The sequence below is a fragment of the Python bivittatus genome, unplaced genomic scaffold (assembly GCF_059951505.1).
Source record: "Python bivittatus isolate LINGU-HERP-01145 unplaced genomic scaffold, Pbiv_v1 ctg000020_np1212, whole genome shotgun sequence".
Lineage (NCBI taxonomy): Eukaryota > Metazoa > Chordata > Lepidosauria > Squamata > Pythonidae > Python > Python bivittatus.
In genome coordinates, this window is record NW_028277030.1 from 68,253,923 (window position 1) to 68,278,243 (window position 24,321).

General features: G+C 38.0%; 1 protein-coding gene across 4 annotated transcripts in view; it reads left to right on the plus strand.

The window, feature by feature from the left end:
* Positions 1-24,321, plus strand: part of LAMA2 (laminin subunit alpha 2) — a 426,899-nt gene that overhangs the window by 384,738 nt on the left and 17,840 nt on the right. For all 4 annotated transcript variants that reach the window (XM_088140697.1, XM_088140685.1, XM_088140689.1 and 1 more), the window contains exons 52-56: positions 7,170-7,290; positions 10,060-10,236; positions 12,587-12,735; positions 16,755-16,931; positions 18,238-18,427. In XM_088140697.1, coding sequence (XP_087996823.1) covers positions 7,170-7,290; positions 10,060-10,236; positions 12,587-12,735; positions 16,755-16,931; positions 18,238-18,427 — 814 coding nt within the window. The remainder of the gene's footprint in view (positions 1-7,169; positions 7,291-10,059; positions 10,237-12,586; positions 12,736-16,754; positions 16,932-18,237; positions 18,428-24,321) is intronic.

A 24,321-nucleotide genomic window follows, 5' to 3' on the forward strand; every position in this document is an offset into this window, starting at 1 on the left:
GAAAGGGAAATAATTCTGTAAATAGTTCTCCCATAACCTTAATACTTCTCATTTTCTTGGTGATCCCATGTTTGCCTGAGAATCAATCCCATTGAATGAAGCAAACCTTATATTTAGCAGGCAACAGTAAAATTATAGTTGATGCCATACACTCACACTGCTCTCTTTTAAACACTTTAATCTCCTTCTGAATAAAGCATCCGTTGATTTTCATAATTTAAAATATCCAGACAGGACATTTTCCCAAAAGTTCCATTAAAGTTTTTTAAATGGCTTTGATGTTATATTTTTTAACAAGACGGATTCAATTGCTGCCCTTTCTTGGAGGGGTTGGTACCATCAACTGCATCTTTCAAATAAAATAAGCAGATGGAATAATAGTCTACTTATTCTGTAAAAGTGTACTTTTCTGTAGATTTTTAGCTGCCTAATATCTGCATAACTTATATTCCGCTGAATATCTCCCAGTGGCTAATCAAATATCCATTTTGATTTTTCCATAATTTGTAACAGCTTGTATAGTAGAGCAAATGATAGCTGCTACAATTCTCTTGTATCCCAAACATTTTTTACCGCATATATATGTATACATATACATATACATATATACACACACATACATACATACACACACACATCATACAAAACACCTGTTTTTGAGGTCACTAGCATGGGTGGGAGTAAGCTTTATCAGCATGGTCCTGATCTCACCTTCATTGCTTTAAAGACAATGGATTTTGAAGAAAATATTTAACCTATCTTGTACATCTGGTCTACTCTGAATAGGCTTATAAGTTCCTCTCTGTATTCTTCATCTGACACATTGCATTCCAGGTATAGCCTGAATTGTCCTCATATTTTGTTTAAGTCTAGAGCAAGCACGCCTTTTCCCAAACTGATGATGCCCTCTCCAGCCTTTTTCTTCCTAGAATGCCTACCTGCCCACAGGAAGTTCCAGTATCACCTTTCAGTTTATTTTTCTTCATTTGCTAAAATATTGAGGGTTAAAATAGACTTAAACAGATAAGAGTCTAGAACCAGTGCTGGCAAAAAAGCAGCTGTTTGTATAAAGGAATTGCCATATTCCTGCCTTGCTTAGCATAACACATTTTGAACCTTAGTTTTTCCTAGGAGCCATGCATCAAGAAATAAAGTTGAGAGAGAACATATAACTTGACCCGATTTTGATGATTCCTACAATGGATTTTTCTACTAAATTTGCATCTCAATTCAATACCTGAAATTCCTACTTAGTTGTAAATTATTTGTATAAAACACATTTTGTAGGCTTTCAGTTCTAATTCTGTAGGAAGATGTATAAGTATTGGAATCTGTTAGATATTCAGACTGTTAGTAAATAAACTATGGAACCTTTCTGGAAGCTTACAGAAACATATCTGAAATGAAATTATCTTTGTCCTACAGGTTCAAATACTGTACAGTTCAGATATTTAGTCATAGCAACTTCATCTTTATGGATTAATAACATAAACAGACATAAAACCTCCTTATCCATGTGCACGGAGGTCTGGGGTGAGGAGCAGAAAGCCAAACAGCCTTCGGTTGCTTGATAGGATTGAAAATGCAGTTATTTCTTTACTGTTGTTTCTGTTTGCTTCTAATTGGCCATATGTTTAAGTTCTTGTAAGTTCCAGTGAGAATCTGTTGAAAAAGTGGTTTTCTGCCTATTTTCTACAGGGAATTAAGCAAAATAATGCTAACAGGCTTAACACACACCTTTAGGAAACCAAAACAGAAAGCCTCTGCAAGGGGGAAAAATGGATTAAAAATCCCAGCTCTTCCCCCCTTTGTAATATTATTACATCAGCACCCTACCAAATCAGCTCCTTGGCTTCTGTAATGCCTTGGATTCTGTAACGTACAATAATAATTTTAAAAATGTAACTTCCACCCCCCAAAATATTGCCTGGCCCTGCAGATCTTGCAATGAAGTGGCTCCATATCAGTGGCTTTCCAAGATGCCAGCTGATAACATAGCCCATTAGTTTCATCTGTTCCTTTAGGAGAATCTAACTGTGAAAGATGTTCCAAGGTCTTTCATTCAGTTTTCTGTTCAGTGTGGTTCTTACACTGTGCCTCTGCCTTGTCTTCTCAGCCACAGAACTGAATGCCTTCCCCCCATTAGAAAAGGTGGCATAGGAGTTAAAGGGATGCGTTACGTGAAAGGCAGCACAGCTATTCCCCTTTCTCCTCCAGCCTCACACACCAATCACATATTCAGTAGCCTAACCCTAACCTTAATCTTAGCTGCGAAATGGTGCCAGTATTTTGGCCAGAGAACTCCTGCTATCTCTCTCCCTCTCCCCCTCCCTCCCACCACAACCAAACTACTCTCAGTAGTTAACACAATATAAAGAAAAACAATGGTAGAAATAAAAGCTAAATAACAATAAAATAACTCAGAAAATAAAAGCAAAGGTGATGAGAATGCCCCCCAAAATACATTTTTCTGAAAGCAACTGGACAAAGAGGGCCCACCTGAACTCCACTGGGAGACTGTTCCAGAGACTGGCGCTACTACCAAGAATCAGCGGCTCCTGGCCTCAGCTCCCAAAAAACAAGACGCTAGAAGAAATTTCTCCCCAGATGATCTAATAAGTCAGGCCAATTGTGGTTGGAGCAAGGGGTCTGTATGTATCCCGGTGCCAAACCATAAAGGTCCAATCGGTCAAAAACAGCACTTTTAATTGAACCTGCAGACTAATTGGTAGCCAGTGCAGAGTCCGTATCACAAACGCTCTCAAAGACAGGTGCTGGTTAACACATGGTCTACTGCATGCTGAAACAAGTGTAGCATCAAAGTGATCTTTAAAGACAATCCCATGTAAAACACATTGCCATAGTCTTATTGGATGGTAACAAGGGCATGAATCACTGTAGTGAGATCCTCTTGGGGCTGATAAAGTCACAACTGGTATTCCAGCTGAAGCTGGACAAAAGCAGTAGCAGAAGCTGCAAGTCTAGAAGGAACCCCAATATTTACCATGCTTATATCAGGCTGAGAAAAGAACAAGTGATTAGATGAGTCCTGCCTTATCTTTTGACATACCTTGCTTTGCCTGGGCAAGTAGTTTCCTACCCACAAGACTATGATACGTGGGAAATTATTTCAAAGAAATATATCAACTCCCTAAGATAATATCTGAACCTACCTAAAAATCTGTATCATTAGAAAAAAAAATGTTGAAAATAATAACAAAATTGTTTTTTCTTCCTTCTCTCTTTTTTATTTTTATCCTGTTTTTATCTAGTATGAAATCAAGGTAAAAGACATAACATTTAAATCGATACTTGCATGCTGTAAGCTTTGCATGGGTTAAGCGCTGCTTGCAACAGGTGGCAAAGCAAAAGCAATTCGTGTATGTCTTTATTCCAGCTGTTGCTCTGGAGCTTGCTCAGTTGGCAGCCGATCCTGCTGCAGCAAATCAAGCTACCCCAAGTGCTTAACGGGGACTTGCCGCTTGCTGCGCACACTCGCAGCAACAGACACTTAGCTAGCATCTTCACCCAGCGGTTTACATCCTGCTGTGTTGGATTTATTTTTTTTTGTTTTGTTTAGTTCAGAGTTTTCCTCCCCCCCCCCCTTTTAAATTAATTAGATCAGGATCCTGCTGAAAGAAAAGGTCTAGATATAGATTATAATAATAATAGCTTTAAAAAGCAGTCCAAATTTCAGCTCAGCATGGATCAGATTAATGATTCAGCATAGCTGGAAATGTGGGAGGACTGGGCATCTGAAAATATGGATTGATTAAAAAAAAATTCACTATCTCACCTGGACTTTTCAAGCTAATACATATAAGAGGGTTGAGACTGCAACTCCATTGATGTGATCCAAAATCCAGTGCTTCTGGAGATCACCAGCCTAGAGACACTAAAGACTCACATTTCCATAAAGGCTATATCTAAAGAACATCTGTTTCTACTACATATATTCTTCTGTGTACGTATGTTAAGGAAGTGTCCTTTGGGACTGAACTGGCTAAAAATCCAAATAGTCCAGCAATTTGTTTTGAACGGCAAACAAGAAGATACCTTTGTATGCTTGTAAGCCAGATGTAAAGATGATCATTCTCACTCCCCCATTGTTTGCCCCAGTGCCTCATGGGTGAGGGATTACTGCCTTGGCAGGTAAAGGTTCTGCATAGCTATCATGGCAAGAACATTCAGATTTGTTTCCATTAACTCTAGAAGCTGAAGCCCCATCTATCATGTGCAGCATTTTTAATTGACTTAATTTTTTTCAGTGTTTCAAACAAAAGCTCAAAATTGTTTCCAAGACTTCCTTTATACTGATGGACCCTATAAATAACATGTGTACATTAAAATTAGAATTTAAGTTCATGTGATAAACCTGAGGACAGAGATTTTCTTCTTACTGATCTTTGTAAACTGTGATCTATTCCTTTAAATAAGTAATTAAGGAATATCATGGCCTCTACTTAAAAATGAACTATAAAATCAGTTTTGAAGTTATTTCAACCCTTCCAACTGGTTCAAGTAGATTTTCTAGATCAGATTTTCTGAGTTGATTTGGAGTTCCCAGTTGGATTTGACAACTTCATTCAGAAAAATGATTCATTCAGAGATTTGATCAAATCACTTCAAATCAAATCTCTGAATCTGGGCATCATACAGCCCAAGAAATAAATATTTTGTCTAGAGTGAAGTAAAGTTGTTATAAAAAATGTAATAGAGTGTTAGGAAACAGAGAAAAATTCACATGGGAGAAGAAGGCTTGACACAAAGTTAAAGCTAAATTGTGTTTATTATTACCAATTCCGCTTCTCTAGCTCTGCTGGTGTCCACAGGGGAAACAAGAATAAGCAGCATGCAAATTACAGGATTCTTGCATTAACTCAGTTGGCAAAATAAAATAGAATGGAGATAGTTCCTTCTTTTTTTAATCTAAACTTGCAAGTACTGGCAGTTTCGAGAGAGAGATGCTATGCTTTGCTGAGATGGCTTCAGCGCAATTGAAAAAAGAAAGCCTCCCAACAACAATGAAGCAAAAGAAAAAAATGCTGTTTGTGAACATTTAAGTTGTCAAACTAGAATGTACTATTACTCTGTACATACACAAATGGTGAATGTTTGTGTTTCATATTTAATGCCAAATTTTAAGGTCTTATTTTCACAAGCATCTTTCACTTGTGTGGTAAGTTGGTAAGTGTATACGTTAGCCATGTATCTCAGGATACCCCAGTTGTCTATACCTTATCTTCTGTGCAAGATTCAACTGTAGTCTATTTATGAAATAGTTTTTTTCCAGGCTAGTGGAGTGATGCATGAGTATGATAAAGATTCATAAAAAGTCAAAATTTATTTGGTCCTTGGGGGAAAAAGTCCTTGGAGTATTACAATGGGGTGGTGTTGCTGTTATTTGCAAATCTTTGAAATTAGAGTCTTCTGTTCAAGACTTCATTGTACATAGTAGAATGTATTTTAAATTGGGTTTTTGCCTTGTGAGCAAATGTAGTACAGGTCAAATTTAAACAACAAAAGTGCCAATTTACTTTCTGAATTGTACAATAATAGTGATACTTTTAAAGAGTTCTAATGTCAGACTAGTAAATTGCTAGAATATCTTTAACTGGAAATCCTAGTGTTAGAAAAATAAACATGGACATCTTAGATTATGGGAGGCAAAAATATATGTATATCCTGAACATAAACATAATTAACTCTGATTACAGGTAGTCCTCGGGTTACAATGACAATTGGGATCGGAACTTCCATCACTAAGCGATGCAGTTGTAAAGTGTAATGTCACATGACCACATCACTTAGTGATGGTAATCCTGGCAGTCCCAGTTGCCGTCGTAATCCCAGGACCGCGCAGGTCATTAGGTGAGGACCTCACACGACCACATGGGAAGAGGTGGAAGTCCCAGGCAAGTAGGCCAGTGGGTAAGAGCTGCAGGCCAGCAGGTGAGAGCTATGGGCAGGGGGGCAGGAGCTGGGGGCAGGCACTAGGAAGTGCAGGTAGGTGCCGCAGGTGGGTGACGTGGGCAGGGCTAGGGATTGTGGGTGGGGGTGCCATGGGCAGGTGCAAGGGAGCATAAGTGGATGCCATTGGCAGGCACTAGGGAGCACAGGTGGGTGCCATAGGTGAGGGGTGCTGTGGGTCAGCACTACAGAGCATGGGCAGGGGGGTGCCACAGGTGGGTGCAGCCACCCCACTCAGAAGGGAAGGGGCTGGGACTGCAAGTCCTCCATGCTGCATGCCACTGCTGGCCAGGGTGATTTTCCTGCTGGGCAGTGAGCCAGGGACATTTCCATGGTGCCTTCCTCATGCATGGCAAGGATGCCCAGTGGTGATTCCTGGCAACTACTCAATAGAGGGCTTCCAGTGTGGCAAGGCAGCTGGAAGGGGAGGGGAAGGCAGCGGTAAGGGTGCACCCTTCATACCATGGTCAACAGAGCCCTGTGCCACAAGGCTTGAGGCCAGCCAGCATCAGTGACCCCAGTGGAAGGGAGGCAGGTGAAGAAGACAATGAATGTCACCTGGGGATGGTGGCAGGAATGGCGGTCATAAATACAAGTCAGTCAGCAAGCACCCAAATTTTGATCCCATGACCATGGGAGTGCTATGATGGCTGGAACTTCAAGGACTGGTCATAAGTCCATTTTTTCAGTGCCATTGTATCTTTGAATGGTCGCTGAATGAATAAATGTAACCCGAGGACTACCTGTACTTTAGTTATTATCATCCTTCTAGTCAGGATTTCAACGTTTTGTTTCTTTAGTCCAGTTTCTAGTTTGTTTTAGAAACTAGAAATCCCTTAATCATTACAGTCAAGGGATAGATTGAGTAGAACTGCTGCTCAAATGCTTACAGTACATAAGAAGTTGTACAAGATTCAATATAATGTTATAGCTGTTATATTCTATAAGAGTAGTGATTCTCTGTAGAAAAAACAAATAATTTTGTGCATGTGTATTATAGTAGGAATTCTTGAATTCAGTGGTTCAGTAAGCTCATGGGATTTGATGCATTATGAATGTGTTGGTCTTTAAGAAATCCCTGGGTTTCTTCGAACTGGACCAGTACAAAAATCATATTTTTAACATGATTTTTTAGAACAATTCTTTAGGTCCTGGAGTGTTTGACTTGAAAGTTAACTATTTTTACTTTGTATTGACAGACCAGAAGTAAATACAAAGAAATATGCAGGCTGTCTCAAAGATATTGAAATTTCCCGGACACCATATAATCTTTTAAGTAGTCCTGACTATCTTGGCATTACCAGAGGGTGCACACTGCAGGTTAGTTTCTGAATTCTCTCTCTCCTCGAACAACCTAAGACCAGCCATTTACATTGGCAAACAGCTACTTTACAACTTGCACGGCACTAATTAAGAAAGGAAAAACTTGCCATATAGCTTTGAATAAACTACCTTCTCCTTCTTCCACAAGATGCTATGTGTTTATTTTATTAAGTATATGAGACATTTCCACAATGGCAAGTTTATTATATATTTGTTATTTATATCTTTACCTCCACTAGGGAAGTTAAGACAATATATATGGACATCTCAAGCAGAGTTGCCGAGAACAATTCCTAAGCATAACCTACAATAGTATATTGGCCAAACTAAGCCAATCTCATGTAAAACTAGTGCTTTAAATAAAGTGAAATTAAGCACTCTAATATCTCCTAGTGTGGAAAGCAGTTAAACTATGAACTAAGCCATGCATGGCTTATTTATGAGTTGGGCTCAGCTGACAAGCTGAAATGCTAATAATAATGATGATAATAATGATAATGATAATAAAGCATTGACAAATGAAGGAGCCTAAATACAACTCGATTGATTTTGAAGGGGGGGGGGGAGAAACTTAAATCCAAATGTATATAGTTTATAGAAAGTGCATAAACAATCAATAGCATAAACAATCAGTTACACCAGAAGCATAAATAATCAATTATATAATTATGCAGATTTGTGTTGATTTATATCAATGCAAATTATGTAAATCACACCAGCTGTCTGGACAGACTTTGGAAACAGACTTTTCCATTATTTGGGTAGTAAGGTTCGAACATTTAATATCTACATGAGGCCGCTGGATGAGCTCATCCAACACCATGGGGTGAGGTATCATCAGTATGCTGATGATACCCAACTATACATCTCTGCCCCTGGCAAAGTAAATGATGCTGTGGACACCTTATCCTGGTGTCTGGAGGCTGTGGGGGTCTGGATAGGGAACAACAGGCTTCAACTGAACCCTGGCAAGACTGAGTGGGTGTGGGGTCCTGCCAGTTCTGGGACTATACCATCTTTGGTGCTGGATGGGGTGGCACTGCCCCAGACAGACCCAGTGTGCAATTTGGGGGTCCTCCTAAACTCATGACTCCTGCTCGAGGAGCAGGTGGCAGTCGTGGCTAGGAGGGCCTTCGCACAACTCCATGTTGTGCTCCAATTGTGTCCTTTCCTGGATCGGGAGGCTCTGCTCACAGTCACTCATGCCTTAGTCACCTCCAGATTCAACTACTGTAATGTGGTCTATGTGGGGCTGCCCTTGAAGAATATCTGGAAGCTTCAACTGGTGCAGAATGCAGCAGTGCAGGCAGTTGTGTGTGCTCCTAGAAGAGCACACGTTACACATCTGCTTCGCAAGTTGCATTGGCTCCCGGTTTGCTTCCAGGTCCAACTCAAGGTGCTGGTTTTGACCTTAAAGCCCTTCATGGCATGGGCCAGGTTATTTGAGGGACCACCTCTCCCCGATTACATCAGCCCATCCCATCAGATCCAGCAGGGAAGATATGCTACATGTTCCATCAGCCAGGGACTTGCATTTGGTGGGTCCCAGGAGGTGGGACTTCTCTGCCGTGGCTGCCTCCTTGTGGAACATTCTCCCTCCTGAAGTTAGGCTCGCCCCTTCCCTCTTGAGGGAAGTCCCTCAAGACCTGGTTGTGTCATCAAGCCTGGGGGTCTTTGGGAACCAGAGACATTGTTAGATGGCTCCGCTGTAATTGATACTCTACTCTCTCCATGGGGTTTATATATTTTAAAATCTTTTTTAAAAAATCTTTTTTTTAATTTATGATAATGTTTTTATTCTAATAATATTTTTTTCTTTTTATAATACCTGTTTTTATTCACTTGTTATTTTATTTTAATTGTTGTACGCCACCCAGACTCGCTTTGTGAGATGGGCGGCTATCTAAATGTGATGTATAAATAAATAAACAAACAAACATAGATTTACATTGCATCTAATATGTCAAACCAACGTTTCATTATATGGCAGCTAGGGACCCAGATATCTCAAGGACCACCACCTTTCATATTCACCAGTATGTAAGACCTACCTCAGATGCCTCTGTATGTGTTCTTCTGCCATCTGAGGGTTCATCCACCATCACCTTATCTCTGTTGGGTTCTTCCACCATCACCATATGGTGGCCCATATACATTTTAAGTTTTAGCATCACAAGTTTGAAATTAACTTTCTAGGAGTTTTGAGAGGGGCCATCTGATTATCATATCTTCCTTGGGTCCTCTTCTATGAGGTAGTTTATGCAATAACTTTCATAATATTGTCTACCAAGGTTGCCACCTAGACATCCATGTTGTGCCTTTAAATTCCTTATTGAAGCTTTCCCCATCACTTCTTTTACTAGTTCTGCATCTACTTTCTTTCTGAACTGCTGTGTGGCATACCTGATTCTTGCTCATAGCAACTGGGGGGGGGGGGAGGAGGGCAATTGACAAGATAAGAAGAGGAACATCAAGCGAATACCCAACTACTTAACAGTTCTCTGCAGTGAGGACTTCAAAGGTACAGCAAATTTTTGGCAGCCATGTGCCAATCCTAGATATCCATGACCGAAACTAATAGAATGCTGGAAGGAGCTTCACATAAAAAATTATTTTGAGCTGAATCTAGGCTTAACAAATGTTTTCTAATGGATTTAACAGATGGAGAAGTGCTTATACAGCATTTGAAATGTAAACTGTTGCACCATTTATTATGATCTGCTGTTTCAAGCATTTTTTTTTTATTCAATTCTTTCTTTCTTACAGAATATCTACACAGTCAGCTTCCCTAAACCTGGCTTTGTGGAGATGCCGCCAGTCTCTCTCGAAGTGGGAACAGAAATTCACTTGTCCTTCAGTACTAAAAATGAATCTGGCATCATACTCTTTGGCACTAATGAAATATCTGTACCTCCAAGAAGGAGGCGCAGACAAACAGGGCAGGTACGGAATGATGAAAGGGATTGTTTGATTTACTCTTGCTGGTAGCACCACTGGCAGTTATATGCTCAGATTTTGAATGGAATTATTCTAAGTTTAGCTTACGACAAACCTAAAATGGAATGCAACTTCAGGAAATTTATTCAGTTCTTCTTTTGAAAGCTTTAAAACAAGTAAACTCAATATTTATTGCATTATTTCAGAACTATTTTAATTGGCAGGACAGAAAGGCAGGGTATCAATCAAATAAAATTTAAAAATAAATTATGGCTTTGGTAATTGTGTTCTGTTTCAGTTAGTGCTGCCCTTGTAGCAGCTTAATTTTTCAAATGATAGTTAGGGTTATAGTAATATAATTTAATAAATATAATTAATATCATGTCATATAACTAGAACCAGTTTGATTAAAATCACAAAGCTAGAAACCAGGAAATTGGGAGTTCTACTCCTGCCTAAAGCATGAGGCAAACTGGGTGACTTTGGGCCAGTCAATCTCTCTGAGCTGTAGAAAGAAAGCCAGGGCGAACCACTTCCAAAAATCTTACCAAAAGACTGACTGACTTGTCCAGGCAATCACCAGAAGTGAAGACGTACCAAAATAAAACCAAACCCACTATATAATATTGATATATTTTAGTCTAAGAGGAAGAACCTGTGGGGGAAGGAGGGAACCTGAACAGCACAACAAGGAAAAAATGCCCCCCCCCAAATGTAGTATGGGATGTCTGCATCTATTCTGTTGTGTATTTTAAACGACTCCTTTATTACAGCTAACTCTGTGATATAGGAATCCAAAATTATAACTGTTTTTGTGTTTCTTGTACTGAAAACAGTTGGGAAAATGAAGGAACAAGACAAGTTTAAAGTAGGGCACTTGAAGAACTTACTCTGTTTTCATTTTTAAACAAACCAATTTTGCCTGCACTTCTTCAATAGAACTGAATTACTGTACCTCTTAGTTTTTCCACTTCCCTGAACTTCAGAATGCAGTCTTGGATTTTAAAAAAAATGATCATATTAGAATGAAATGCATGGAAGACTTAATATTTTAGGATAAAGTAAACATAACAGTATATATTTTGTGGAAAAAAACTGTCAAAACTTAAATCGATGTTCATGCACATTTTAAGTGAAAATTGACACACAAAAGAGAAAGATGGAAACCAGATGATGCAAAGATTCTAATCTCTATGGTTTTTATCTTACCAGAGCTAAAAACATCCTTAATCCAGTATGTGATTATAGAAGGTAGGTAGGTAAGGTATCTAGGTAGGTAGATAGGTAGAGAGAGGGAATATATGCACATATACTGTTATTATATTATGGAATGCTGCAGAGTTCAGCCATTTCCCCCTTACTATTTAACATCTACATGGAGCTGCTGAGTGAGGCCATTCTTCAGCATGGGGTGAGATATCAACAATATGCTGAGGTTACCCAGCTTCGCATCTCTGCCCCAGGCTGGCCAGGAGATATGGTGAAGATCCTGACTTGGTGCCTGGAGGGTATTGGGGACTTAAGCTGAACTCTAGGAGGTGGAGTGGCTATGGATATGAAGCCCTTCTGACTCCAGAGAAAGTCTGTCTATATTCAAAATGGGATTGCACTCCCTCTGTAGAGCAGATTCACACTCTTTGAGCAGCAGGTAGAAACCATGGCCAGGAGAGCCTCTGCACAATTACATCTTCTGCAACCTTTCTTGTGAGATGGAGCATTGGGGGGATGTTAAGCTTGTGTCTGTCCTCCTGGATTGTGCCATTATGGTCTATTGTTTTTTGTTGATCTGTGGTCTTTTGATCTCTGCTTCTATTGCTCTATTCCACTTAGACCCATTTGGAATGGAGAGGCAGAAAACTGTCAGAAGTAAAAAATAATAATATATAATTGTGTATACAAACTATATAAAACACTTTGTGTGTGTGGGCATGTGTGTATACATATACATACATTCTAACTCCTTTAGTATATTATTTGGGTAAGACGTTAGAAGAGTTATTTGGGGAAATCTTAATAACACTTTTAGAAGCTATGACCTGAGTACAATTAAAAATCTGGTTTTCGGTTATTTATGTGGATTACACATATATTCCCTTCCCTTTTTGATGGCAGTACAATAATACAGATTACTTTCAAACCATTACCAGTGGCTAAAATTAGTCAGGTTCCCCAAATTTAATAACAATAACTTATTAAACTTGCATGTCACCCAACTAGTACAGTAATGGATATTTTTTCTGTGTGTCCTTTTCTGTTATCACCAAAGCAAGAGGCTGTGTTCTCTTGGAGAAAACAACTGGGAAAACACAATATTAGGAATAAAGGCTTTCTGCTGAAATGCTGGTTGTCCTTGCAGGTGTATTATGCTGTATTCCTGAATGGAGGTCGACTTGAAGTCCACATCTCTACTGGAGTAAGAGATCCACGCAGGATCACTGTCAAACCAGAGTCTGGCGAGTTTCATGATGGCAGAGAACACTCCATTTGGCTGGAGAGGCTTGGAGGGTAATAAATCAGAATATTTCAGGCCCTGCATTACCCTCTATAATTCTTCCAAGCACCTGAAACTGTGTGAGAGAAGAATGGAATCTCTGCCGTTTTCATTTAAAAGTCATCTTCTGACAGTGATGAATTCATTATTACACAGGTTATGCTTTAGTGTAGGCATTGCTGCTTCAGGTTTTTATTAATCTAAATTGCTGTGTTTAAACTTGGGCACCTTTTGTAAATGCGCTTTATTAATCTAATGGATGCAGCCAAGGAATTGGTTGGTGAGCTAATATCAAAGGACAGCTTCCAGTGAGAAGCCAAAGCAACAGCAGGACCTAACTCCATTCACACTGAACTGATGTTTATATATGTTATTTATTAAACATTATTGGAGTGACGGGTCGGGGAGTTAGGATTGCCAAGCCGAAAAATGGACTCATGGCTTTCTGAGTCAGACTCCAAAGCCATGATTGATATGCACCATATCGTATTTCATACTCAAACTAATCAAGGGAAGAAAGTGACTAAGGAAAGCAAAGTTCCATGAGGCTACTTTGTTTAAGCCAGAAAAGCTGGAAACCTTGATGCAGATACAAATACAGTGCTGAAATAATGGCAACTCCTTTGTCCTTCATTTCTCCTGTTTCCCTTCAATTGTTGATCATCAAGAGAGTAGCAAGAAACTAGGGCTGCTATATCTGGGCTGCAGAAATCCAAATTGCCACTAAAAGTCAGCAGAGAGATACAGAAAGCTCTTTTTGCAGCCATGGTGTGATTGTCTGTTTTTTTCCAGTCTAAATATGATAGCCTTGCAGAAGCATTATACTGTATGCCCATGCCACCATTTCCAAAGTAGGTTTGTAGAGCAATGAGACTCTTCATGGAAGGGGGTAATGCTGGGTGCAATTCTTTCTGCAAGTGCAACAATATTAGGATATACATATGCCAAATGAAAATAAGTGATGGTGGTTTAAGGAAATAAGATGAATAATACATTATGACCTTATACAGATTAGAAGCCTGAGTAACTTCCTTTGATCATAACATGATATGTGTTATGATCCCTTGCTGTGAGAAAGTTTTTTAAATTGAATTCTCACTGCACATACATTATAGCTGAGCTCTTGTCTCAGAGCAATCTTAAAAAACTCTTCATCAGTACTGGGTACGTTTTGGGGGGAAACAAATAACCTTGCCATTGGTTTTGCCAATCAGAGTGTTCTTTTAATACATTGCACCATGGCAGTTTCAGTAATGCACAACATGCTAGGATAAGAAATTCTGGTGACCTGTGAACAAGTCCATTCCCTTTTATACTCCCTGTTAGTGACAGTATAATGAACATAGGAAATACATAGCTGATACATTAATCTGAGGAGAAGGAGAAGGAGAAGGAGAAGGAGAAGGAGAAGGAGAAGGAAAAGGAGAAAAAATAACATTGATTAAAGCCAGGCAACTATTTATCCATAAAATTATTTGGGACTGCTAGATTCAAGAAGTGTTTCTTACTAATCAACTGCCCAGCAATTGAAGCACAATGAAAATCAGTCTGTGTCTCATCCTATCAGTTTGCCATGTGTTTACCAAGAATCAATTTTGGCCTTTTTCTGCACCTTTTTTTTAAATCCACAGGATGTTTACATTTAAGTACACATTTTATATAGATTTTGTTTCAAAATGCACATTAATAAATAATCTTTATGATTTCTGAGCCAATACCTGGATCCAAATATTCAAATATACAAAAATAGGAAAGGATCTAATTCCCTAAGCCTCCATAGCAGCATGGACAGAGTGGTTAAGTCATCATAAAGTTTATATCACATGTGTTATTCAGTCAAAGTGCAAAGATATAATTAATGAAATTAAAATGGTAAAGTTCAGCTAATGGAAAGAAGTGTTACTTGGTTTAAGTCTGGATGTAGAAACAAACATGAAAAAGATTTATCTGAGGCTTGGGACAGGGTTTTATCATCCAGTTACTTCAATAATAGTATATTATAGCTTCTCCATCTCTAATACATCTCTTTAAAAATTATTTCATTTCTTTTTCCTATCCTACCTTGCTTGTTTCTTGTTGAAATGTCCATATTTCTCTGATCCTATGCCTTTACAAAAAAAAAAAAAAAAACTTCCAGGAAAATTTTACCATCTATACTGGTTCTTAGCAATAATGAATTTGGTTAAATTTCCAGTTCCTAAAAATGGAAAAGTTGCCAGTAATTCGCTGACAACGTGCAAATTGATATATTGATAGTATTACAATAACACTAACTGAAAATTCTAAAAAATAGATCATTTATTTTAACAATGTACGTTGAAAACAGATTGTGTTGATATATTCACTTGCAAGGACAGTTTGTAGTAGCACATTATTGCTTTTCTCTAGTGGACAGAAATATATCTTTAAGCTCATCCTCTATAAAACCTTTTATCCAAACCACATGTACAGCAGACATCATATTTTTACAAACCGGATTATAGTAAAAATGGAAAGAGATAATTTATCACACTAATCACTCCATCTGCTAATCATCACACAGGCTTTATTTTATTAAAAGGAGAGTACATTTTTGAAAACTCTTTGGAAAGCTAATTGCCCATATAATTATGAACTAATTGCTGTCCATTCCAGGGTAATTATGTGATAGCATTGACAAGTGAAGTTCTTTTTTTGTGTGCTGGTCTTCTCTGCCTGTGGATAAACATTTTCTTGACGAAATTCAACAATAGCAGAGTGCTATACAAATTATTAGAGATTTAACCAGCAACTGTGTTAATAAGTCATTATACATATTTCTAGTTCTGCTGTAAACATTGCCTCTTAATACTTCTTAATACTATCTAACAGAAACCATGGGTTTCTATTGTTCTGTTATCTGGCGTAGGACCACAATTTTAAAAGGAAAAAAAAAAGAGAATGATTTATCCCAGTGCCTATTCTGAAAACTAGTGTTGCTTAGTGTGCATAATCTTAATGTAAGGTTGAGAGAGAACTGTTCTTCCAAGCTTCTGTATAAAATGACTGGAAAACTTCTTCCAGTGTTGAGCTACTAATGTTTGGCTTCAGGATCTATTTTCACCTTTAGATCCATACTAAAAAATGAATGTGTTCCCCTGTTTGTTGTGTCCAGCCCTTTTATGTTTAGCATTAATGAGCAATTTTGTAGAACTGTAAAATTAGTAATTGGTAAGGCCTTGGAGCTCATGTAAATGAAGCAAACTACTTCCATGCTTATTATTTTTAGTTAATATGTTTACTTACAAATCTGGGAATTAAGTTACATTAATCTCTTTTGACGTGCATAGGTTTGGGAGTGTTACATTTAACTTTTCTAAAAATATTTTTACTGAGTCTTTTAACCAATATCAACAGGGAATAACAATTAAGAACAAAGATGTTAAATTTCATTTCACTTAAATCATTGTTGAAGAAATTATATACCTAAAAAATAAACAATACAAACCAGGAGGAGGAGGAGGAGGAGGAGGAGGAGGAGGAGGAGGAGGAGGAGTTGTTGTTTAAAAAAAACAGACAGTGACTGCCATCCTTGTTAGGTTAAAGATGAAATAAATCTGAAATAACATTAGTACAGTATATTGTGTATGTTTTGGACATGTCCATTAGTAGCTTGTTATTGGTTAGATATTATTACTATGGTGAACCAGGATAGGAAGGAAATTTGCAAAATTGCAAGGAAATTAAGGTGTAAGGATGCTAACATGTTGTTAAATTATATTCCAAAAATTTGGAATTTATCTATTTGCGAAGTCTTTTGTATAGAGAGAGAGCCTGGCTCAATGAAATGTATCAGCTCTCAGACTCCGCTCTCTCTTTGAATCAACGGAGAGACAATATCAAACAGTATAATTCCATACAGCCTAGATTTGGTGGTGAAAAGGGAGGAATGGAATTCACATCCTTCTTTCTTTCCCACTATACCAAAGGTTCCAGCTTTTTTAAGGCCATCATTGCAGAGCTGTTGCTTGATCAGAGCTATTTGCTAATGGATGGACTTTTCATAATTCTGCAGGCTGTTTGCCATTCAAGTAGATGAGGACAGAAGACAGTCCCAGCGACTCCCAACAGATCAGCCTATCTCCATTAAAAGGCTTTTTGTGGGAGGAACACCACCTGAATTTCACACTGGCCCAATTAAAAACATACCTGCCTTTGATGGCTGTATATGGAACCTTGTTGTCAATGCTATGTAAGTATATGTTGATGTTGCTCCAGAAACCAATCAATGTGATTCTGCATATCAGTCTTAAATATTTATGCCATGTGCCTTCCCATAATGTGATATGAAGGAAAGATCTTTTAAAAAGTGGGAAAAAATACAATAAAGAGAAAAAAGAGTGTTAATATAGATGTATAAAAATATATATACACTTTATGTATTTTTTTCTTCTTTTTGTAATAATTTTTTTTTTAAGTTAAAAAATGAAGGAAAGATCGCAAAAAACTGCTTCCAAACTCCAGAAAATTAAAATCCTGGTCCCTATCTATTCTCCCTGTCTATTTGTCCATGGTATCCTTTGGCTGATCCCAAAGAAATGTAGCGGTCAGTCTTCAAAAGGATGCCCATTCCTGTCCTAGAGAAAGAGAAAACTCGGCTTTCTTTTGCCCCTCAAGGATGGGATCAGCAGGTTGGAGAAGACATATCAAAGTATTTTTGACTCGAGGGTGTCCTTCTTTCAGTGGTCAGTCTGGAGGGAAAATGAGAGACTCAGCCCCTCTTTGCTGTGATGATATTCACAGGATTTGGGCTTGAACACAGCCTACCCAAAGGACATCCCTACATGATCATTCTGGAAAAGTTCTGTCAGTGTTGCCCTGAGGGCTAACACTTTGGCCTCTACTTCTAAGGATATTTATTGTAATTCACAGACTACCTTCTGAGGGTTTATCATATGTTTCTTCTCTTAATTGTTCTTACTTTTTTAACATAAACTGCCAGAGCCCATCTGGAGTCAGGCAGCCTCTAAAAATAACAACAACAACAACAACAACAACAACAACAACAACAACAACAATAATATCTCAATTACTTGTATTAGTGACCTGGGATAACCCTGATCTTCTGTAATGGAGAGATGAAAAGTTGCTAGAAAAGAATTACTTCTGTGATTTATTATATTTTTATCTTGCCCTTTCTGCAAGCATGAATATTATCCATGTCTCTGTCTGTCACCTTTTGTATCCTAATAGCAATATAGGAAGTAGACTAAGGTTAAGAAATAAGTCTTAGTCCATGATCACTCAGTGCATTTCACGGTTTTGTGGAGGTTTAAACTCTGTCTGCCATGTCATCTTCAATACTGTAACTATGCAACATTGCCACTGCACATGCTAGAACTTTTTAAAGCAAATATAGTGTAGAATCACCTGGATTCCATGTAAATAAGTTTATAATTTACACTGAATTATTCATTTAACTAATATAAGGGCTTAAAAGGGATGGTATTGAATAAGAGGCATTATTTCACGCTGCTGGTTTCCTTGTGTTTCCATAGTCCAATGGATTTCGCCCAAGCAGTATCCTTTGAAAATGCAGATATAGGACAATGTCCTGATTTAGGACCACTTCATGAAAAGGAGGATGAAGATCAAACTTCTCAGACAACAGTTCATCCTAAACCAGAGAAGGAAGAGGAGAAAGCGAGTACAACTTCCCCTCCTCCTCCTCCCTTCCCACCTTTACCTGTAAGTGTTTCTGTGACACTACTGTGGATGGTTTTTATATATGGGACTAGGATATTGCACAGTTGTACTATGTGGAACATTAACAGTTTTTCACATTTGGTAACTAAACACTTTAAAACTAAGGGTGCACAGAGAGAATTATGAAAATCTAATGTTGCTTGGGATCACCAGATTGAAGGAAGGCAATAATAGTGTGTGTGTGTGTGTGTGTGTGTGTGTGTGTTTAATGAATAATGCTCTAGACTCTTGTAGTGAAATCAATAGATTACATCTTCCAAGGAAGACTGGTAGGCAAGAAAACCTGTACAGGAAGAAAAATGATGGCTTAATGATTATGTCAAGGCAAGTAAAAATATATGTAGCAACTCATTAATTACATGTAATAAACAAGAATCTGATCCAGTAAAAATTGAAGAATACTTGAATGGAATATTACTTACAAATTTTGCCAATCAACAAAAAAAAATTAATCTACAACACAAGATGAAACTATAGAGGAAATTAAAAAGTTAAAAATGAATAAAACTCCAGGACCTGATGGTATTTCTGCAATCTATTACAAGACTCTTCAAGAAACTCTGATTAAACCTTTAACTCAAGTAGTGAACAGTCAGGTACTTGAAGAATTCCCCTCATCATGGAAAGATTTTATTTCCTTGATTTATAAAGAAGGAAATGATTCGATTTGTCCCAAAGCATATAGATCCATTTTGTTATTGAATGTGTATTATAAACTCTTCATGGCAATCCTTGCTAAAAAGCCAAATGGCTTTTTAGTTGAGTTGATATATTCTGATTAAATGGGCTTTATCCTGAAGGGGCATATGAAAGATTATATTAGTTATATTCTAAATGTTATTGATAGGGTAAATCAGAAGGACCAAAGAATAGCCATCATTTTTCTTGATGCTGAAAAAGCCTTTGACAATTTAGAATGGACCTTTTTGTTTGCAGTTATCAAAAAAATAGGCTTTAACCCTAAGTTTTTTACATAGATCTAGAGTAACTTCTTGAGCATTTGGGATAAATATAGGAAAAGAATAAGTCTAGATTTTCCTCTCTTACTTCATTATTGAATGCCTATTTTTACAAGGATGAGGGCACTAAGAAATTTGCTCAATGGAGAGAAAACAACTTGACAGATTGCAAGTTTTAATGTCAACAGGACAAATTAAGATATTTCAAGTCTCTTACTATACAGTGCTCTTCTACACTTAACTGGTTCCATTACTTTCAAATAACCAGCACAGCAACAAAAGAATTACAGAAACGAGGGAGAATATTGATAAAGCTGACTGAATTTGAAAATCTTATAACTCATAATACTGAACATTTGTTAGGCACAATTTATAATTTATTAGTGAAATACAACTCACAACCTGGGTTAAAGACTGTATGATTAAATGGATGCAGAATTTGAATATAGTTAATAGAGATGGAACAGTAGGAATTTCAATGAAAAATAATTGAACATTAAATTTACTTAGAGAGAATTGGTGTATAAATCACTCCTGTCTTGATTAAATAAATCATTCTTTTTCCGAGAAATGCCGGAAACATAATGAACAGATTGGATCCTTCTTCCATATATGGTGGCAATGTTGCAAAACTCAACAGTACTGGAAAATAATCTATTATGGAGTGAAACAAATTTTGAAAGCAGTAACCCCATTTTATCCTGAGATATTCTTATTAAACTTCACTAAACTAGGCATTCTTTAAAAATATACTGAATTGGCTTTGTATGTTAACAGCTCTTTATTGGAAAAGATCTTTGATCCATGTGGAAGAATGGCAACCAAATTGAGGGAGACTCATTCAATTCTATTTCTATATTTATTATTTCTATACAATTCTATTTCTATATTTCTATTTCTATTTCATACATAGAATTCTGTCACAGCCAAAATTTGGGTTTTAGAGTTTGTATTTTATCTTAACACATAATCTACATATAATTTACAATATTGTCTTAATGTATTGTTTATTACCGATAGTCTTTCTCTCTTCCTCCTATTGACTCCAATCAAGTATCTTTAAAATTTAACAGAGATGTATTTTGATTATAAAAAGGGTATGAAATATCTTATAGTATTATAAACTTTTAATGATGTATTATAATATATTAGTTATATGATATCTTAAATTTATTGATTAACTGCCCATATTTTAGGGTTATATTGGGGTTTTTAAAATCTGCATTATCTATTTTTATATTCTTTTAAATTTGCACTTATATTGCAATTATCTTTTCCTAATTCTTTTAAAATAATAGCATATAGCTTGTTAAAAATAAATAGGAAAAAAATTTCAAATGGCATAAATAAAATCAAAACATGACTATAAAATGCAACACCTTGAAATGAGGTGCAACAACTTGAAAAATGAAAGCACATTATGGGCATTTTTTGAAAGATACTGAAGGAAAATCAGACAATAACAGTGGCACAAGAATAGTATATTTAAAAAGGAAACAGAAGGAATTCTTTTTGCTCCCAAAGAAGAAGCCCTATGCATAGATGTCATCAAGCAAAATAGAAAAGACCCAGTTTGAGTAGGAAATGCTGGTTATGCCAGGATAAGGATGAAACAGTTGACCATATAATAACTGGATGTAGCAAAATTACCTCATGGCGATAAGAGCAGCGAAACATAATTGCAACTACTACTTCGGCCACTTGTATGTTAGATCCGTGCCCCTCCTGGTTTATTAAAGCTGCACGGGAGGGGACATATGGTTAGGTATGGGTGGCAGTCAATTCATCACTAAAGGAAGGAGTAGTTCCACCAGCATTTAAGGAGGTAGTGTTGTGCCCTCTCCTCAAGGGGCCTTCTCTCGACCCAACCAATCTGGACAACTTTCATCCAGTTTCCAACCTCCCCTTTTTAGAGAAGGTAGTGGAGAGAGTGGTAGCATGGCAGTTGCAGAGAACTCTGGATGAAGCAGATTATCTGGACCCCTTTCAATCAGAGTTCAGGCCAGGGTTTGGGACTGAAATGACATTGATTGCACTCTTGGATGACCTCTGGTGGCAGCGGGAGGGGAGTAGTGCTTCCATCCTTGCTCTTCTTAACCTCTCAGCAGCATTCAGTACCATTGATGATGGTATCCTTCTGAATCACCTTTGGGAATTGGGGGTAGGTGGCACTGTGATGTCCTGGTTTTCCTCTTTCCTCTGGGATCGATTTCAGTCAGTGTTGATGGGGGGAGGAGAGATCCAGCCCATAGCCCTTATTGTGTGAGGTGCCTCAGGGCTCGGTCCTCTCTCCTCTCCTATTTAACATCTACATGAAGCTGCTGGGTGAGGTGATCTGATGGTTTGGGGTGAGGTACCATCAATGTGCACATGATGCCCAGTTATATATTTCCACCCCAGGCCCATTGAGTGATGTTGTGGATGTCCTATCCAGTGTCTGGAGGCTGTAGGGGTCTGGATGTGGCGCAATGGGCTTTGACTCAATCCAAGCAACATGGAGTGGCTCTGGGTATTTGGTCCTCCTGGGAACAAGGTTTTTCCATCTTTGGTATTAGATAGGGTAGCACTGCCCCAGACAGACCCAGTGCACAATCTGGGGGTCCGTCTAGGGCAGTGCCACCCCATCCAGCACCAAAGATGGCACAGTCCTAGAACCAGTGGGCCCCAAAACCCAAAGCCACTTAGCCTTGCCAGGGTTCAATTGAAGCCTGTTGTTTCCCATCCAGATCCTCACAGCCTCCAGGCACCAGGATAAGACGTCCATGGCATCACTTAATTCACTAGGGACAGAGATGTATAATTGGGTATCATCAGCATACTGATGATACCTCACTCCATGGCAACAGATGAGCTCACCCAGCAACCTCATTTAGATGTTGAATAGGAGTGGAGAGAGCACTGACCTCTGTGGCACCCCACAGAGTACAGGCCGAGGGTGGGATCTCTCCCCCCCAATCACCACTGACTGGAATCGATCCCGGAGAAAGGAGGCGAACCAGCAAAACACCCTGCCACCCCTCCCACAATCCTCTGAGTTGATCCAGGAGGATACCATGGGCAATGGTATCAAAAGCCATTGAGAGGTCAAGTAGGGCAAGGATGGATGGACAACCCCCATCCTGCCCTCACTAGAGATCATCCTTCAGATCTTTCTTCCATTCTTTCCCATTATTCTTTGCAGGTGTCTCAGGTTAGACAGTGACTATGAGGGTTTCCAAAAAAATGCCTTTTTTAGTACTATTTTTGATATCCTATTACTTTGACTTTTCCGCTGAAACTTCCATCACAACAGTAACTTTGGTCATGTTATATTTGTGAAGTGAACATCTGTGCAAAAAAAAAATAATGGATGGAGATCAATGACTCTATCTACCAGACCAGCAGTTTTTCAGCTTCCAATGAAATGGTTTATGTATGAACCTGTCATCTAAAGGGGAGATAGTTGGAATCCCATTATTTAATCTCTTTTCCTTTCCTATTTCAAAAAAAAAAAACTGATTATAGCTCAGTGTGTCAACACTGCAACCATTGCTCTCTGTCATTGTGACAAAAACCTGGCATTTGTTTGCTGCTTTCATCAGCTACTCTTACAGAAACCACGGTGGAAAACCAGGCCAATATCCCACCTTGTCCAATACAATCACTGTATCATATGAAATAGGTTGCACAAGCAGAAAGCCATTTATGCACAAATCTTATCTAACCTCTCCCCTGGCTTTTTAGAAGAGGCTTTGCAGAGGGACTCAGATAACACAAGTTGTATTATGGCAAGAGAATTGCTTCAGTGAAAGAAGGAAGTAGCAGAAACCCAACAAAGACACAATGTGTATGACAAAATATAGTGTGTCTTTCTGGCGGACTTGACTTGCACACAACATGTTAACATGCATGTGGAATCAGTAGTTCTAAAGCACTCTTAAGTAACTATGGTTAAGGGGTTACTCAGATTTAGTAATAAAGGTTGGTGTGTGTGTGTGTGTGTGTGTGTGTGTGTGTGTGTGAGTGAGTGAATAGGCAACATAAAGCAACATAATTGATTAATTCTCACAAAATGGCCTGATGGTAACACATGGAATATATATATTTTTGTTATATTGCAGTTGGTTTTTAAAAGGTATATTTTAGTAACATGTTGCTGGTACAAACAATTTGAGCTGAAAGATTTCATCCAAATATTGGTTTCCTGTTTTCAGATAGTTCAATATTATTGTGCTGGTGGTGGCAATGGTCATTATTGTTATTACCGTTATTATACCATTCTTTCTTCTAAAGGTAGCCCATGTTTAACCCATTTTTTAAAAACTGCTGTAAGCTTGCAGCTTGAAACAAGATTTGAAGTGATCTTTTTTCTTTAACATTTCCTTTGCAGCTGTGTACTAAACAAATCTCAGCCAAGCTCTGGGTAGATAGAACAGATATAATAGCTATTCAAGGTAAATAATAAGAGACTCCATTGGTAATACTTAGCAAAAATAAAAAAATATTATTTTTCCAATAATAAGAGGGTGAATTAGCGATATATTTTGCAACAGCTTTTTTGTCCACAAAAACATAATTTGTAGAACATAAAAGAAAACTTTTATGGTTCTACAACTTCACAAACACTGTGTATCGGTTGATCTGCTGGTGTGATTCACTCTTAAATTGTGAAGAGAGTGATTTCATAGAGTTATGAAGCCTTCTTGGAGGGCAGAATATTTGCTTTGTATAGAAAGGGCCCCAGCTTCTATTTTTGCTTTCATTTGCAACATAAAGGACTCTAGTTGATGAAACAACGGATAATTCTTTCCTATAAGGCAGCTTTGTATGTTCAATCTCAATAATTATTTTTCTCCCATTCCTTGTAGGGCTTACCATTTCTACAGGGTGATGGTACCTTTAGTGCTATTGATGAATTCTGGCTGATTAAATAAACAG